The 17,371-nt window shown below is 42.9% G+C and overlaps 2 protein-coding genes across 3 annotated transcripts; one reads left to right on the top strand and one right to left on the bottom strand.

The window, feature by feature from the left end:
• Positions 1 to 122: 122 nt before the first annotated feature.
• On the top strand, positions 123 to 14,396 carry LOC105899076 (transcriptional regulator QRICH1). 2 transcript variants are annotated; one of them, XM_012826211.3, is made up of 13 exons: positions 123 to 860; positions 6,403 to 6,685; positions 7,026 to 7,160; positions 7,302 to 7,436; positions 7,697 to 8,054; positions 8,569 to 8,990; positions 9,305 to 9,476; positions 9,717 to 9,871; positions 10,399 to 10,513; positions 10,871 to 10,979; positions 11,664 to 11,815; positions 12,529 to 12,619; positions 13,079 to 14,396. In XM_012826211.3, the coding sequence occupies exons 2-13, from the start codon at positions 6,443 to 6,445 to the stop codon at positions 13,266 to 13,268; spliced, it is 2,277 nt and encodes a 758-aa protein (XP_012681665.1). In that variant the 5' UTR covers positions 123 to 860; positions 6,403 to 6,442; the 3' UTR covers positions 13,269 to 14,396. The 2 variants fall into 2 exon arrangements, with proteins under 2 accessions (XP_012681665.1, XP_042563569.1); XM_042707635.1 differs by lacking the exons at positions 12,529 to 12,619; positions 13,079 to 14,396 and adding an exon at positions 12,164 to 12,483 and having other exon boundaries at positions 124 to 860.
• LOC116220307 (protein PXR1-like) lies at positions 2,363 to 4,936 on the bottom strand (the record flags this gene model as incomplete). Its single annotated transcript, XM_031566239.1, has 7 exons — positions 2,363 to 2,488; positions 2,983 to 3,128; positions 3,178 to 3,192; positions 3,235 to 3,450; positions 3,828 to 3,847; positions 4,015 to 4,099; positions 4,888 to 4,936. Coding segments are annotated over 7 exons (657 nt in total), but the record flags the coding sequence as incomplete, so codon positions are not given.
• Positions 14,397 to 17,371: the final 2,975 nt, after the last annotated feature.

The raw sequence follows: 17,371 nt of genomic DNA, 5'->3' as shown, positions 1-17,371 counted from the left end.
TCTATCAGTGAAGGTTGGGTCAGCTGCTACTACACTTAACATTCAAACAAATTCACATTCTCCCTGAAATGCATAATTTCAAACGAACAATCGCAAAACTTCTGTCTAGCATCAGAACTTATTGGTGTGTACTACATTGATAAGCTCTGAGTAGGCTACCGAACACCGCTGTCAGCATGACCTCAGTCAAGGGACCGCGACGGTTTAAAAGTATATGAGAACTAACCCTTCCCATCTCAGAAGTAACAAACTCTGGTTTTCACAGTATCTCCGCCGGTCCTCCTTAACTGCACTGCGAAGCAGTGTGTTGAGAAAGAAACGGGGAGGGTTTTTGTCGCACATGGCTGGTTCTTTAAGGCGGAACGGCACAGTTCTCTGTTTTAAAGGCACACGCACGCAAAAGTAATGTATGCCTCGAAGAACTGATATTGTTTATCTTGAACATAGATTGGCCATTTCATTCAGTTGTTTATTTTTTTTTTTTTAAAGCAATGTCTTAACTTAGGATTGCTTCAGCTGAACTTTTGTCATCATCATTCTTGACACTTGGGAAACACGCTTGTCTCCTTTAAAGCACGCAGGAATCGTTGTTTCGCAATCTCGCGATACAAACAGCCCGTGCCTGAACGCTATCGGATTGGTCGGAGGGTACTTGTAAGATGGTGCCCAGAGAGGTGTGTGTGTAAGAAAGAAGAAAAAATGCAATTTGATGATTATATTTGGAGTAATTGCAATCGTCCACAACACAGAGTAACACAACAATAGCGTCTTTGTTTTCCTTTACTCAATCGGACACGATCAAGCGTGTCTAGAGTAAAGACAGAGGGAGAAGAACAAAACGGACAGGCCTGGAAACAGAGGTAGGATAACTAGATAGCAATCTAGCTAATTTCGGCACAGTTATGCTGATGATTTCTTTAGACAGTAAACCAGCGATGTCTAGCTAGATATAGACTTTAATTCAGTGCCATATGGCATATTACCAGCTGCAATGAAGTCACTGGAATCATGAGAATTGAGGTCATTGTGCTTAATTCATAATAATGAGAAATGCTGTAGCCATCAATTTTAATGCCAAGTAACGTTAATAGATGCTGCTGTGGATGCATTTTACGGTTGCTGCCTGGCTGTTGAAGTTTTTCAATCTGTAGTTGCAAGGCAGAGACGCGCTCTGTAAGGGGAGGGGGTTTTTGGGGACGAGCCCGAAATTACATGAAGAGCATTGGGGGAATGGTCTGTCTAATACAAGCGTACTTTCCTGTAATGTTATCGTCTCGTCCATTTAATACACGTAGTTCAGCATATAACACCACCTCTCTGGCACAGATGCTTGTTTGAGATTGAACTTTCCCTATAGATGTCAGGCAGGCGTCAAGACCACATCTAACTGTAGATGTCACAAATTGTGGATGTTAAAATTACATGGATTATTGCCGAGCAACCATAGGCAGTCAGCCTATGGTTGCTCGGCAATAATCCATGTAATTTTAAGGACGTCTCGCATTTGTTAAAAGTGCCGGGTGTCGATATAGCCAATTTACTCTAATTTGCCAGACATATTTGCAGCTCTCATTTGATGCAAGTTAAACGCAGTAGCCAACGACTTTGGATATGGTTAACGTTACTATTATGAAATATGTAATTAGAGTTATCGGCTTTTTTGGTTACTCTTCCCGCTATAGAGCAACTCATGACAAGTGAGGTTGAGGTTGCTCTGTCTGCACGTCCGTACAAGTGTGTTTGCGCTCCTATCACTGTCGATTTCTGTCACTGTTGATGCAAAATTATATAATAACGAGGGCCACTCGTTCAAGTCGACACACATGTGCATATCTCTGGGAAATTCAATCAGTGTTATTAATAATTGTGGGAAAGGCAATCGGCATTGAATGAGCAGCAGTCAGTTATAGCAACCTATAACTAACACCTATATTAGGTGGTACGTGCATTCCTGCAAGCGAGCTTGCCGACGTCATTGCTGAGAGAGAAGCTGATGATACTTTGAGTACAATTACGTAGCAGTGCCTTAATCGCTGATCGAATCATTTAAATGGAACAATTTACAGTGGACTATATTTGGATTACCCTGGCGGCCACATAGCTTCTCGTTGGCGTGTGTTGTTTACAGAACGTTACCGAGGCGTTGTGCTATCGAGAACGCGCATTTTTTCTTACCAAAAGGAAAGCAGCGTTCCCTGCCGTAATAATCTCTGGCATGGTTTTGACCAGGATGAGGAATACTCTCGGAAACTGTGTCATTTTGGCCCTTATTACAGTGCATGAAATGCCCTGTATTGTTATTCCTAGGCTTCTTATTACAGTGCATGAAATGCCCTGTATTGTTATTCCTAGGCTTCTTCTTCTTCTTCTTCTTCTTCTTCTTCTTCTTCTTCTTCTTCTTCTTCTTCTTCTTCTTCTTCTTCTTCTTCTTCTTCTTCTTCTTCTTCTTCTTCTTCTTCTTCTTCTTCTTCTTCTTCTTCTTCTTCTTCTTCTAGTGCATGAAATGCCCTGTATTGTTATTCCTTCGTTTCTTATTCTTCTACTTCTTATTATTCTCTTTACCGACTTCTGCGCTTAATTCAGCTCGAACCGCTTAACTTAAAAACTTCGTTTAAACTTTGGCGCGTAGGTCTTGTAAAGGACACTTATGCTATGTATTTTTCTAAACTTTATACTTTTTAAAATATTAAATAAAAACTAATTGACTTACCCATTGACTTACATTGGGCCATTATGACATCATAATAGGGTCTCTAAACTGGCTTGCACCTGTGCTTCACTGACACCTGCGCCAAGGTTCCAAGGCTCCTCTTCTCTCTGTCCCTCTCCATTCAACTGTATAACTAGGAATATTATTCTTTCCTTCTTCCACTCTTCTTCTTTCGTTCTTCCACTCTTCTTTCCTTCTTCCACTCTCCTTTCCTTTCTTCTTTCCTTCTTCCACTCTTCTTTCCTTCTTCTACTCTTCTTTTCTTTCTTCACTCTTCTTTCCTTCTTCCACTCTTCTTTCCTTCTTCTACTCTTCTTTTCTTTCTTCACTCTTCTTTCCTTCTTCTTTCTTTTCTTCTTTTCTTTCTTCACTCTTCTTTCCTTCTTCTTTCTTTTCTTCTTTCCTTCTTCTTTCTTTTCTTCTTTCCTTTCTTCACTCTTCTTTCCTTTCTTCTTTCCTTCTTCCACTCTTCTTTCCTTCTTCTACTCTTCTTTTCTTTCTTCACTCTTCTTTCCTTCTTCCACTCTTCTTTCCTTCTTTCTCTCTTCTTTCTTTTCTTCTTTCCTTCTTCCACTCTTCTTTCCTTCTTCTACTCTTCTTTTCTTTCTTCACTCTTCTTTCCTTCTTCCACTCTTCTTTCCTTCTTTCTCTTCTTCTTTCCTTCTTCCACTCTTCTTTCCTTCTTCTACTCTTCTTTTCGTTCTTCACTCTTCTTTCCTTCTTCTTTCTTTTCTTCTTTCCTTCTTCTTTCTTTTCTTCTTTCCTTTCTTCACTCTTCTTTCCTTTCTTCTTTCCTTCTTCCACTCTTCTTTCCTTCTTCTACTCTTCTTTTCTTTCTTCACTCTTCTTTCCTTCTTCCACTCTTCTTTCCTTCTTTCTCTCTTCTTTCTTTTCTTCTTTCCTTCTTCCACTCTTCTTCCACTCTTCTTTCCTTCTTTCACTCTTCTTTCTTTTCTTCTTTCCTTCTTCCACTCTTTTTTCCTTCTTTCACTCTTCTTTCCTTCTTCTACTCTTCTTTTCTTTCTTCACTCTTCTTTCCTTCTTCCACTCTTCTTTCCTTCTTTCTCTCTTCTTTCTTTTCTTCTTTCCTTCTTCCACTCTTCTTTCCTTCTTCTACTCTTCTTTTCTTTCTTCACTCTTCTTTCCTTCTTCCACTCTTCTTTCCTTCTTTCTCTCTTCTTTCTTTTCTTCTTTCCTTCTTCCACTCTTCTTCCACTCTTCTTTCCTTCTTTCACTCTTCTTTCTTTTCTTCTTTCCTTCTTCCACTCTTTTTTCCTTCTTTCACTCTTCTTTCCTTCTTTCACTTTTCTTTTTTTTTTTTTTCCTTCTTCCACTCTTCTTTTTTTTCTTCACTCTTCTTTCTTTTCTTCTTTCTTTTCTTCTTTCCTTCTTCCACTCTTCTTTCTTTTCTTCTTTCCTTCTTCCCTTCTTCTTTCCTTCTTCGACTCTTCTTTCCTTTCTTATTTCCTTCTTTCACTCTTCTTTCCTTTCTTATTTCCTTCTTTCACTCTTCTTTCTTTTCTTCTTCCTTTCTTAACTTTTGCATTTCATGCACTGGTATTTCCTTCAGGAAATGCATTTTCTAGTTATTATTCTCTTTACCGACTTCTGCGCTTAATTCAGCTTGAACCGCTTAACGTAGAAACTTCGTTCAAACTTTGCTGCATAGGTCTTGTTAAGGACACTTATGCTATGTATTTTTCTGTATTTTTTTTATCATTTTTCTAAACTTCATACTTTTTAAGATATTAAAGAAAAACGAATACAAATTTTCCCATTGACTTACATTGGGCCATTATGACATCATAATAGGGTCATTAAACTGACTTGCACCTGTGCTTCACTGACACCTGCGCCAAGGTTCCAAGGCTCCTCTTCTCTCTGTCCCTCTCCATTCAACTGTATAACTAGGAATATTATTCTTTCCTTCTTCCACTCTTCTTCTTTCCTTCTTCCACTCTTCTTTCCTTCTTCCACTCTCCTTTCCTTTCTTCTTTCCTTCTTCCACTCTTCTTTCCTTCTTCTACTCTTCTTTTCTTTCTTCACTCTTCTTTCCTTCTTCCACTCTTCTTTCCTTCTTTTACTCTACTTTCCTTTCTTCTTTCCTTCTTTCTTTTCTTCTTCCACTCTTCTTTTCTTTCTTCACTCTTCTTTCCTTTCTTCTTTCCTTCTTTCACTCTTCTTTCCTTTCTTCTTTCCTTCTTTCACTCTTCTTTCTTTTTCTTCTTTCCTTTCTTCACTCTTCTTTCCTTTCTTCTTTCCTTCTTCCACTCTTCTTTCCTTCTTCCACTCTTCTTTCCTTCTTCCTCACTTCTTTCCTTCTTTTACTCTTCTTCCACTCTTCTTTCCTTCTTTCACTCTTCTTTTTTTTTTTCCTTTCTTAACTTTTGCATTTCATGCACTGGTATTTCCTTCAGGAAATGCATTTTCTAGTTTCATTTTTGTTTTTCTGCTTTTTCAGTTTTCAAAATAGTCTGACACCTTTACCTGATGTAAACGCTTCACTGGCTTTAATGGAGAGTATTCGTTATTAATTTGCAACGGACAGTAGCTTTTTGCCGCATTCATATGCATATCAGTCAAATAAAACTTTGTACTGATGTCGTGTACTTGCTGTGGTGTGCAAATAACGTGTTAAGTTTTTGCAACGTTTAAAAGTGTTGCTTTTGGCGGAATAGCTTCGGCCTGCTAGTATTTAAGGTCGCTTCGTGTATTTCAGACTAAAGGTTGTCAACATAACGGAAGAAAGTAGACCCCCTGAGGAAGTAATCCTGACAGGCGAAGCTGGTGCCTTTTAAAATGTAAAACGGACTCAGTGCAACCTACATCATACATTCCCATCCAATAACAGCCAGGGGCAGCTGTTCACCCTCACGCTTTACGTCAGTTTAGCCCCATGGCTATTGTGTAATGCCACTCATTGCCCCCTGTCTAAGGTCCAACCGCAGTTGTTTCGTGACAGAAAGCCCTGTTTTCCCCCTTGACTGGCGATTCCTTTCACTTCAGCCTTATCCTAACAGGGCTCACAAAGTATTGATCTCCCTTCTCTTTCACTGCCTTTTCTCTCCTCTCCTCTCCTCTTCACTTCACTGTCCTCTTTAAGATATCATATTCAGTGTAGGTATGCTGACCTACATTTGAATGTGAGAGAATGAGCACAAGTAGAGAATGAGCATCACTCATACATTTAAGCATGTGCACATGATGGTGCATTCCAGCAATGTCTGGCACAGGATCACCACTACCCATCGTGATCTTTGCACAGAGCCCACTTATCGCTCAGGAAATAGACTGTGGGTGCCACACTAATTCAAGCCATATGTTGTACTATTGTGACAGCTTCTTGAAAACATCTTAATGGCTACGTTTCAGATCAGTAAATGTACAGTATTCATATTGATGTCAATACAGAAATGCATAAGTTGATGCGGAATGTTTGGCTCTTGTGTTGTTGTGTGGTGTGCTTGTGTGTTCGAGAGAAGATTTTGAAGTGGACGTGCTTCTTATTGGTATTCTATGTCAGTTTGGAATGTGTGTTTGTCTGCCTGTACATTCTGACCCAACATTATTTTGATATTTTCACATTCTGCGTGAGATTTCCATAACGTCTTTAGACGTTAGTGCAATATGCATGTGTGTTTTGATTCCATGCTACTTTATCCATATGTGTGCATGTCGGCGTGTGTCTGCAGACAGGTCTGTGCTGTTTTCCTAGCCAGCCGGGGAGGGGCCATGAATAACTCCATGGAGGGCACCGTGTCGTTCGAGGAGCTGGTGCGCGTTAAGGCGCGCAGCGTTCCCCAGCACCGCATGAAGGAGTTCCTGGAGTCGCTGGCCAACAAGGGGCCCGAAGCACTGCAGGAGTTCAGCCAGCAGGGCGGCGACAACAACACCATGGTGTACCAGCAGGGAGCCAACTGCATCTACACGGACAGCACAGAAGTGGCAGGCTCTCTTCTGGAGCTGGCGTGCCCGGTAAGACCAAGTTAACAGAGATTCAAACGTTGGAACGGATGTGTAGATTTCACAGTCAAGCAGGGATGCTCTCAACCATTTGTGGTCGCCACTGAAGGTTGGATTACAATCTACTATTTAGATTTGTTAATTGGAAATGAAGACCAGCGCTTGTAGGTGAAAGGTTCACAGTGCTACTTTATGTATACAGTAGTCATGTACAACCTGTGTCTTAATCAACATTAAATGTTATTTTTTAGTGTAAATTGTATGAGTAGAGAAACAGAGGAACGGCGTCTGATTATGATTTAACTGTGGAGTGTTTGGCTCCTCACTGCTGTCCTCCCTTGGGTCGTTGCAGGTTCAGGTGCAGCAGTCGCAACAGCAGCAGGTGTCCTCGGCGCAAGCTCAAGTCACCCAGGTAACTGCAGCACAGATCTCCCCGCAGATGACCACAGCTGTGCAGCAGGCCAACGAGCAGCAGATCCAAGTACAGGTGGGTTTGTGCCATCTGTGATTAGATCAGAGGTGCTTGTTATGCTATGGGAAATATCATTACTATCAATGTCATTCATCACTTTAACCGGTAGGCTGTTTTCCCCCAAACCTAATCCTGAACACGTTATCTCTCTGTCAGGTGCAGATTCAGGGCCAGCAGGCTCAGGTAGGACAGGTGCTGCAGATGCCTTCCCCCTCCCAGCAGCATTTGCAGGGTGTTACCACAGCAACACAGTTCATCCAGCATGAGCTCACAGAGGAGCAGCACCAACAGGTGAGCTCAAAACTGAAATATATACGATACTTAATATATTGTAGAACTTAATAACCATGCACACACATACAGGTCATAATATATTGTCATGATGCTCTTTGTGTAAAATATGAATGTATGTTAAATGTAACTGCTAACCTATAACCCAGAACTACCTGAGGTTATCGCGCATCTTCTAACGAGATTCAAATATGCATTGTTATATAAATGTAGTCCCAAATGTATTATCCTGTTTCTTCTCTGGTCTCCTCCTCCCTCAGATCCAAGCCCAGTTGGCGGCAGCCGTGGCTGGAGGTCAGCAGATCCAGATCCAGACGGTAGGAGCCTTGTCTGACGTTCAGATCCAAGCCCAGGGCTCTCCTCGCGGGGAGGCCGACCGGAGGACCCTTGGGATCGCCACCACGCCCGCGTCAGCCGCGGGGGTCCTCCAGCCAGCCAAGAAGCGCAAGGTGGACCTGCCCATCACTCTCTCATACGCATTGCCAGGGCAACAGCTGGCCACGGTGCTGGCCATCCCTCAGGGGCAGCAGCAGAGCTATGTGTCCCTGCGGCCGGACCTGCTGACCGTGGACAGCACCCACCTGTACAGCGCCACCGGCACCATCACCAGCCCTACAGGTACACACACCGCTGAGGTGTCACACTAAGAAAGGACAGCTGTGGCATTGAAATGTGCAGCCGCGATTGCTATTTATTTGTTGTTTTTCTTATCTTTACAAAGAGGCAGAAGCATTTAGTAAGACTTAAAGGACAAGACCAAAACATTCTGTAAAGCCATATATAGATTTAGGTTATGGCAGTTTAAAGGAAACTATATACATTTTTATTTAGTTTACAGCCCCTCGTGTGTGTTTTTGAGTGTGTGTGTTTGAGTGTGTGTATACACCAGACACATAAACACCTAAATTACAAACATGTGTGGGCCTCACCAAGCTCTATATTGATTCTATTTACTATGTAATGCGTATGATAGTGATTCTGAGCTGAAGGAACGCCTGTTCACATCTGTTGACTTAAAGTCTTTTCCACCAAGGCTACGTGCCTAAACACACACTCTCCCTCACACTACCTGCTCTAACTCCAGAAGCAGAGTCAGACCTGAAGTGTAACTTCCTTTGTCTCCGGTGTACAGGCGAGACGTGGACCATCCCGGTGTACTCCGCTCCGGCCCAGCAGCAGGGCATCACCCACATCGCCATCCCTCAGGACGCCTACAGCACCGCCGCCCTGCAGGTGACGGCGCCCAACAGTATGGCCGACGACAAGGACAAGCAGCTCAAGATGGCTGTGGCCAGTGTCACCACGGGAGCGACGGGGGCCGTCTCCACGGCAACCGTCTCCGGCGTAGTGGCGGGTCAGGAGGAGACGGTGCAGACGCTAGCCAACACGCTGTTCCCCGCCCAGTTCATGAACGGCAACCTCCACATCCCCGTGGCCGTGCAGACGGTGACCGGGGCCTACTCCAACGCCACGCAGTCGCTGCAGATCTGGGACCCCCAGCAGCAGCAGATCATCCAGGCGCAGGGCGGAGGGGTCCAGGAGCAACACTTACAGGTGAGTGAGTGGTGCTGGGGAAAATGACCTTTTATGACTTTTCACTGCATTGCAAGGGTTATAAGACAAACCTGTAGATAATCAGTTTGTAAACGACCTGTCATGAACACCTGGAAGAAGATGATTAAAAGCAGTGTGCAAACAAGATGAATAAAATGCCAAAAAGTTTAGAACTACTCACTTATGAAATCTCTGTTGGTGTAACGAGTCGTATATTTTACTCTATCGATGTTTAGTGTTCTCAGCCCACTAGAAACGACTGAATCTGGTGTCATGACTAGCCAAGTGTGTTGACTGACAGCTCTTGCTCGTAGGGTCAGACTGTGACGGTCTCCGAGGTGGAGGCCCAGCCACAGGCCCCACCCGAGTTGATGCTGCCCAACTCTCTGAAGCCTGAGGAGGGGCTGGAGGTGTGGAGGCTCTGGGCCCAGCGCAAGAACGCAGAGCTGGACAAGGAGCAGGCCTCCAAACTAGCACCTATCGGACGTGAGTACTCCGATGCACACAGTCGCTTACACACACACATACACATGTAGTAATGAAAAGTGAATAGTGCCAAAGGGTAGCAAATGCATATATAACCTGATTACTTCAAAATAAACTGGTGCCACATGAGCAAAGCAAGTTCAGATAAAGTGTGTGTGTGTCTACGGACCCCATCACAGTGTGAGGGACTAATTTTCTTTTCAATATTCTGTGTGTGTGTGTGTGTGTTTGTGTGTGTAGGCCGTCAGCCCCTGCGGTACCAGGAGGACCTGGTGTCGAGTGCAGTGGCGGAGCTGAACGTAGCGCTGGCGCTCATGACCGAGGAGGCCCGAGGCCACGAGGGGGAGAGCTATGAGGCAGACGTGCTCTACTATGTCTTTCTGTGTATACAGAAGGTGAGGCTTGTGTAAACAAACACACACACACACACACAATACTCACACACTAATTTATATTGGTATACTGCCTGTCTCTAAAGTCTCCTATTTTTAAAGAGGACCTGTTATGCTAATTTTCAGTGTTTATTTTTGGGGTCTACTAGAATAGATTTACATGCTTCAGTGTTCCAAAATCACATTCTTTTTCTCATTATTCTGTGAGCCCAGTGTGCTGTGATTGGTCATCTACGCATGCAATAAGGATTGAATTACGAGATTTGCGTAATCTTGTAACAAAGGAAAAGGGCTGGAATTCCAATGAGGCGTTTCTGGCAGCTGAGAAAAGTAGTTTCTGTGGAAGAAAGTTACTCCCTTTTGTGTGTACTTTGGGCTTTGTGACTGCAGACCGTTTTCATGGACAAAACCCATATAACACACCTAAGGAAAGGGGAAAAAGCATAATAGGTCATCTTTAAGTGTGTTTACTATGTTATAGACATGAATCCATGAGTGATCATGTATTCTCTGCTTCTCTCCTGTTGTAGTATCTTTTTGAAAATGGCCGAGTAGACGATGTGTTTTCGGACGTGTACTACGCACGCTTCCATCAGTGGCTACACAGGTTACTGGAGCCATGGAAACCTAGCATACATCCTCTAGGTAAGGCTGTCTTTGTTGCTCATGCACACACACACATACACACATACACACACATGCACGCAAATGCTTAGGGCTTTGGATGTAGTTTCCAAGAAATGTTTTGATCATTCCAGCAGAAGTGAAGTTTTCCAGAAGTAATATGATTTTCCACTTCCAGTGCCCAGCGATTTGGAAAATGATTGGAATTTTTTAACTGCCTGTTCAGTACGCTGCGCTATGAAGCTAATGGATTCGCTGCTAGTCACTAACCACATCTAGCCTAACATTCCTTGAATAACAGAGTGGTTTTTACATACCGATTAGTGTGGAAGATGTTAAGTGATGATTTAGTGTGTGCGTTGTTTCTGTCTCTGCTAGGCTACATCATCCCCAGCCATGTGACTGAGGAGATGTTGTGGGAGTGCAAACAGCTGGGAGCCCACTCCCCCTCCACACTACTGACCACACTAATGTTCTTCAACACTAAGTAAGACTCACTCACTCACTCACTCATTCTCACTCGCTCATCCTCACTTGCTCACTCGCTCATACTCACTCACTCACTCACTCACTCACTCACAATAACATACACACACACACACACACTCAGGGAAGGATTACCCGACCTTTTACCCGACCACGCCCCCTCCCCCGCGACGAAGTTTTGCCATATTTCTCGTATTTTTCACATGCAAATGCCCCCCCGACCTCCCCCGCAACAAAGTTTTTTTGAAAAAAAGTGCATGCTATACACTGCCACGCCCCCTCCCCCCGCGACAAAGTGTCCTCCTTTTCACCAACTCAAATCTGCGCGAAGGGGAGGGGGCCTTTTACATGTCCAGGCCCAGGGGCCCATAGTTTCATAATCCGTCCACACACACACTCTCTCACACACTCTCACACACTCTCACACTCTCACACTCACACACTTACACACTTACACACTTACACACTCACACACTCACACACTCACACCACCAATACCATCAATCTCTTTCCCACTCTGGCTCATCTATTGAAGGCATCCACTACCAAATCCATTGTTTTTTTCTCTCACATTCTTCTCACTATTTTCTTGTTGAACAACACCCAAAAAAACCATGCACACACCACATTTGTTCTGCTTTTCTTTTGAGTTGATGTTCTCCCTCACACACATCCTCTCCGTCAGGTACTTCCAGCTGAAGACAGTGGATCAGCACCTGAAGGTGGCCTTCTCCAGAGTGCTCCGGCACACCAAGAAGAACCCGTCCAACCCTAAAGACAAGAGCACCAGCATCCGCTACTTAAGGGGGGCTGGCCCACACCATCTAGGACAGAAAGGTAAGGAGCCATAACAACACGTCCTTCAGGATTTTTTAGGAAAGACATAAAGTAGATGCCTCTTTTAATTGGATGTATGTCATGTATATATGATATTTACGGTACCGATACTTAAGAACATATATGCATAGGCTGCTTAACATCATATTGCGAAAATGGTTCATAATAGTCATCTCTCTCTCTCTCACACACACACACACACACACACACACACACACACACACACATATAGACACAGACAAAGTGTCAGTTTTTTATACGGGCTGGCTGGAGGGTGAGCCTTCCCTGCTGAAGTGCTTAAAATAGCTGTGTGAAACTTTTAACTGCTTCCTTTGCTCCTACATAAAGATGGATTCTGAGAAGCCTGGAGGTTCCTTCAGCTGACTGCTAGAAAGGAGGCACACACCCACCTCAGTTACTCAGGCCAGGGAAGGGCATACTGGCAGGCTGTGGCAGATGGGCTATTCAGGCATTATGGGATTCTCACTCTGACACTGACGCTAACGCAATTAAAGCAGCTGCCTGGGTTTTATTATTATTTCAGTTTAAAAAAAAAAAAAAAATGTTTTATTACGTGTTCAATATTTCAAATGAATCGCTACAATGAACGTGTTAATATTGACAGCACTAGTCTTATTGCTCTCTCTCTCTCTCTCTCTCTCTCTCTCTCTCTCTCTCTCTCTCTCTCTCTCTCTCTCTCTCTCTCTCTCTAGTGACCGATGACATGTATGCAGAGCAGGCTGAGCACCCAGAGAACCCCCTGCGCTGTCCGATCAAGCTATATGACTTCTACCTCTTCAAGTGGTATGCCCTCACACACACATACACATCCTCTAGAAATGTACAATTACATTTAGGCATTTAGCAGACGCTTTTATCCAAAGTCCGAACTACAAATGAGAATAGGCTAGATTGCCGTACTTGCACAGACGGAAGTGCTAAACGAGGCTCATTAGACGAGGCAGCCTTAATTTGCCCTTACAAATGTTACTGCACACCGTAAGGAATTGAGCCGTGTCTCTTCAAAAAGTTATTTCCATTCTATCTCCACACGGGGTACCCACACAAACCAATGAAGGGGAGACATAAGTAACTCTGGCATTCTCAGCTTTCTCTGCTTTTGAACACCCGCGGTTACTGAAGGCTTCTTATTTGTAACTCGTGTATGTCTGTCTGTTTACCCTCTTTATTTTTAAAGAACATGTAAGGCTAGTAAGGCTTTTGGCTGCTCTGACCCAGCTTGTATTCTATGTTCCGTGTCAGTCCTCAGAGTGCGAAGGGCAGGAATGACACCTTCTACCTGACCCCCGAGCCCGTGGTGGTGCCCAACAGCCCCATCTGGTACTCCACGCAGCCCATCCCCCGCCAGCAGGTCGAGCAGATGCTGGCCCGCATCCTCATGGTGCGGGAGATCCAGGAAGCCATCGCCATGACCACGGTCACCATCCAGTAGGGCCCGTGGGGAAGAGACAGATCAGCGCGAGCACAGACCTCGATCAGCTGTCTCTCTCACTGTCTGTCTCTCTCTTTCTCACCTTATCTTTCTGTCTGTCTGTTTGTCCCTCTCTACCTGTCTCTTATGGTCTGTTTTCTCGTCTTTTCTCTACCCGTTTCTGTTTGCAGCCATCTTTGCCTTCTTCATATTTTCAGACACTCAAAAGACTGTCTTTTACTGCAGAAACACACGGTGGAAGAGTGGCCTTCTCATTTCATGCGTCACGGTTGTTTCTCCTTTGAAAACGTCATTTTTATTACTTTGACATTTTTTTATGATTCCTCTTTGCCTTGTGACCACTGCGCAGACATACACGTACACACACAGCTGTGTGTGGTCGTGCTTATACACACACAAACACAAACTTCTTTTACACTACATCATGTTTTTTTTTTTACTGCACTCTTATTTATTTTTTCTATTTCACGGCCTTTACCATGACTCTCATCTGTCAATCACATCACAACTCTGTCCCTCCTACCTAATGGGTGTACAGCTGTAGCCTTGTTTTGCATCGGCAAGTTTGCAGATGTACATACAAACTCTGAAGTGTATACAAACACACACGTTTGTGTCATTTCGTGACTCGCCTGCTGGGAAGCGAGAACTTTTTATCTCGAGATGCAATGGGACAGACTGGATGGTTGACACAGCTTCTTTTCCCTCTCGGACGAGTTTCAGTACGATTGTAGTGAATGGTGGTGAGGACGGACACTGTGGGCGGTTACTGACTGCCACCTTTTAGTCACCAGTTGAACCTCTTGAATGCGTCCATTACGGATAATGACTTCACGCAGGCTGCTTTTTGGTGGAGCAACCACTAGGGGAGCTGTGGTGCACAAACTGAACAAAGCGCAAAAGGAGGAAGGAAATTACACTGCTGGAGTAGTGTCTTAAATTACTTATTTTAGCAACACATAAAACTGTTGTCACACTCAAACACACAAAGACTAACCCCAAATCATGGATTATATACACACACACCACCTCTGGCATCAACCCCCTTGGACTCTTAAGCAGGGGGTTGTATTGTATCATAAACGTTTGTGTATCATACATGATGAATTATACATTACATAAAAACTGCTCGTTCTTTCTCTTTTAGTTATTTTGGCTCTTAAACACAGAAACTGTGAGTGGTGTTTGGGATAGAGGCTTTTAGAAATGATTACGTCATCACAAGAAGTTACAGAATTATGATTGACATATCAAAATGCTTTCTGAGAATTCTGAATATAGTATCCCTGCCCCTTGCTATTTTTGGTGAGTTCACAGACTGAACTGCAACCATGTTGCTGCAACCAGTAGTTCCCTGGCTATTTATTCTCCTGCATATTGGGGTTACAGGCAAAGGTTAATGTTTTTTCTCGATTCATGCAAAAAAAAAAAAAAAACGTCCTGCCAAATTGCAAAACAGACTATATATTACATCACTATATTTTGTAAACTATATAAATATGGCTCTAAAAAAAAAGAGCCATTTGCCAGATGCTTCAGTGGATGTTCAGAGCCATTTTTGTTCTTCAGATTTCACACCTTGATCACACTGACTATTGACACCATCTTCTTGTGAAGTTTAAACAGGAAACCCAACCGAATGATCGACTGCCAACCTGAAGGATAACAAGCACGGCTCTTGGTAATGTTTTAAAAAACGCAATGTCTCTGAGTAGCTGATGTCTCAGAGGAAGGTGCAGGATTACGGGGGGGTTAGTGATACTCTAAGAAGGTAGCTGTTTTAGACAAATACACCTCCATCCTTTAGTTTTCTATCCACTCACCTGCACATGCTCTGTGGCATTGCTTGGGCTTGGACGCATGATTCAGAGGCAGGTAATGCCCTGACTGGTTGGTTCCTCTGTGGTCTGTGTTACAGAGCTTGCAGCAGACACAGATATGTTTGTCCTTCAAACATTTACATTATTCATTGTGAATGTGGGGCGAGTTTCCATAGATGTCCTCGGCTAGCATTGGTGGCGTCTGTCTTAAATAATTCAAACTGCAATAGAAATGGAATTTAAAAAACTGTAAAAATAGCAACAACAAAAAAGACCATTATGAGATCACACCCAGGGGGTGGGGGGTCATCACTGGCTACTTGATAGTTTGTTTTCTGTATATTAGTATTCTTTATACTAGTAATGATATCCATGACATAATGAAATATTGTGAAACCATCCCCTTAGGAAAGCAAAGCTGAACACTCAACATTATCAGCTCAGGTATGGAGAAGGATCAATAAGAGATAGAATATTTGGCTGATATCTGATCCGTGGAGCATTTGACCTAACATAGCTCTGGAGTTGTTTAGGATGACCCGGAATGAATGGCTTGTCAGACATCCACTCACTATTTCTGATTAACTGCTGACCTATAAAACGACAACTTCTGGTAATTAAAATAAAACATCCTGGTAGTTGACCTTTTTTCCCCAAGTGATTTCACTTAGACTATAACTGAGGGGTTTGGACTGCTTAGTTTCCAGGTTGACTTTCTGACCCTGTGTCTACAAGGTTTTTGCACAGACTTAGATATGGAGGCTGTTATATTGAATGTAATTTGTCAGTGCCATTGAACAGTGACATCTAAGAGATGATACTGTAAATACTACAGCTTTTCACTAAATGCTTTAAAATATTATATACTGGTGCACACATGTTCATTTTGTAGACTGTTCAAGTAAATTTTACATCAGAAAATTCTGCCCACTCTTGAGCTTTTTTTTATTGTTGGATCATATTTTACCCACAACCTTAACTTTCAGTGATTCAGTAAAACACACTTAACAGTACTGTGTAAAAACTGTTCTTACAGGATGTATTTTAGTTCTTCTTTGTCAGTCCAGTTATTGATTATTACATATTACCTTAACTTTCAGTGATTCAGTAAAACATACTTAACAGTACTGTGTAAACACTGTTCTAACAGGATCTATTTTAGTTCTTCTTTGTCAGTCCAGTTACTGATTAACCCATTTTGCTGTCCGTAACAGCAGGGATGTCTACCCCTGAACTGCTTGGTCCATAGAGGTCCATAGAGGTCACCACTGGTGCCATTGCTGTTCTCATCAGAGTGTCAGAAGTCAGAATAGATAAGGAAGATTCCTGTGTAATCTCCATCAATCATCAAAGAAGGCGGACAACACTTGTGAGGGGGAGTGATATCCCTGGCATGCTAAACCATCCCCTAAAGGAGTACCTGCTACTGTTCGGACAGATCTGTGATCTTCCTTCGTCCGAATGCTGTGGAAGCTCACGTACAACCAAACCTCTCAAGAATGGTAGAACAGGAGGGTCTGTTAGTCGACTGAATGCACTTAACAAAGCTATGGTGAAGACTGCTGTCTGTCCCTCAAAATTGTCAGAGAGATGCATCACCCAATGCTGATATCAGCTACAACACTAGGCTTAGACCAACAGTATGTGGATGGATGCATGATACATACCTTTCTGCCTGAGATATATAACTTGATGTAGGTACATGGAAAAAGTTCCTAAAATATAAGTAAGATTGTTTGCAGTATGCCACTGTTTGAGCTAGATATTTTTAAGTTCCTTTAATTGCTTATGCACCCTTTCTGTAGTTTCAGAGATCCTAATCTTTCCTTTGACAAAGGTCACGGGAATGTATTATACAAAAACAATGGTTGTTTCAGCTAATCACTACATGTTAGTGTTCCTAGACATATATTAATCACACCATTAGAGGGTAATCTGAATAACCACAAACACACCAATGTGGATACAGTCAATGCATTTAATGAGTCATGTAGGCAGTAAAACATTTTTTAAAAAATGAATAAAGAAACCAATATCAGTAACATACATCAGTGAAGATTGACAGTTTCTACAGTCACAAATCCGTAAAAAAATGAATATGCCAGTTATTAAGTACAATTAAAACATATGCCGGAGAGGGAATTTACAAAGAGATGCTTGAAATCACAACAAGTTATAGCAGAAATAACCAGTACCTAAACCACCAGACAAATGTATCTGTACTAGTATACCACATCTGCCCTGCCATTTATCAGTATTTCACATTATTAATTCAGATACACA

Source organism: Clupea harengus, chromosome 4, assembly GCF_900700415.2.
Source record: "Clupea harengus chromosome 4, Ch_v2.0.2, whole genome shotgun sequence".
NCBI lineage: Eukaryota > Metazoa > Chordata > Actinopteri > Clupeiformes > Clupeidae > Clupea > Clupea harengus.
This window is presented reverse-complemented; position numbering and strand designations above follow the sequence as displayed.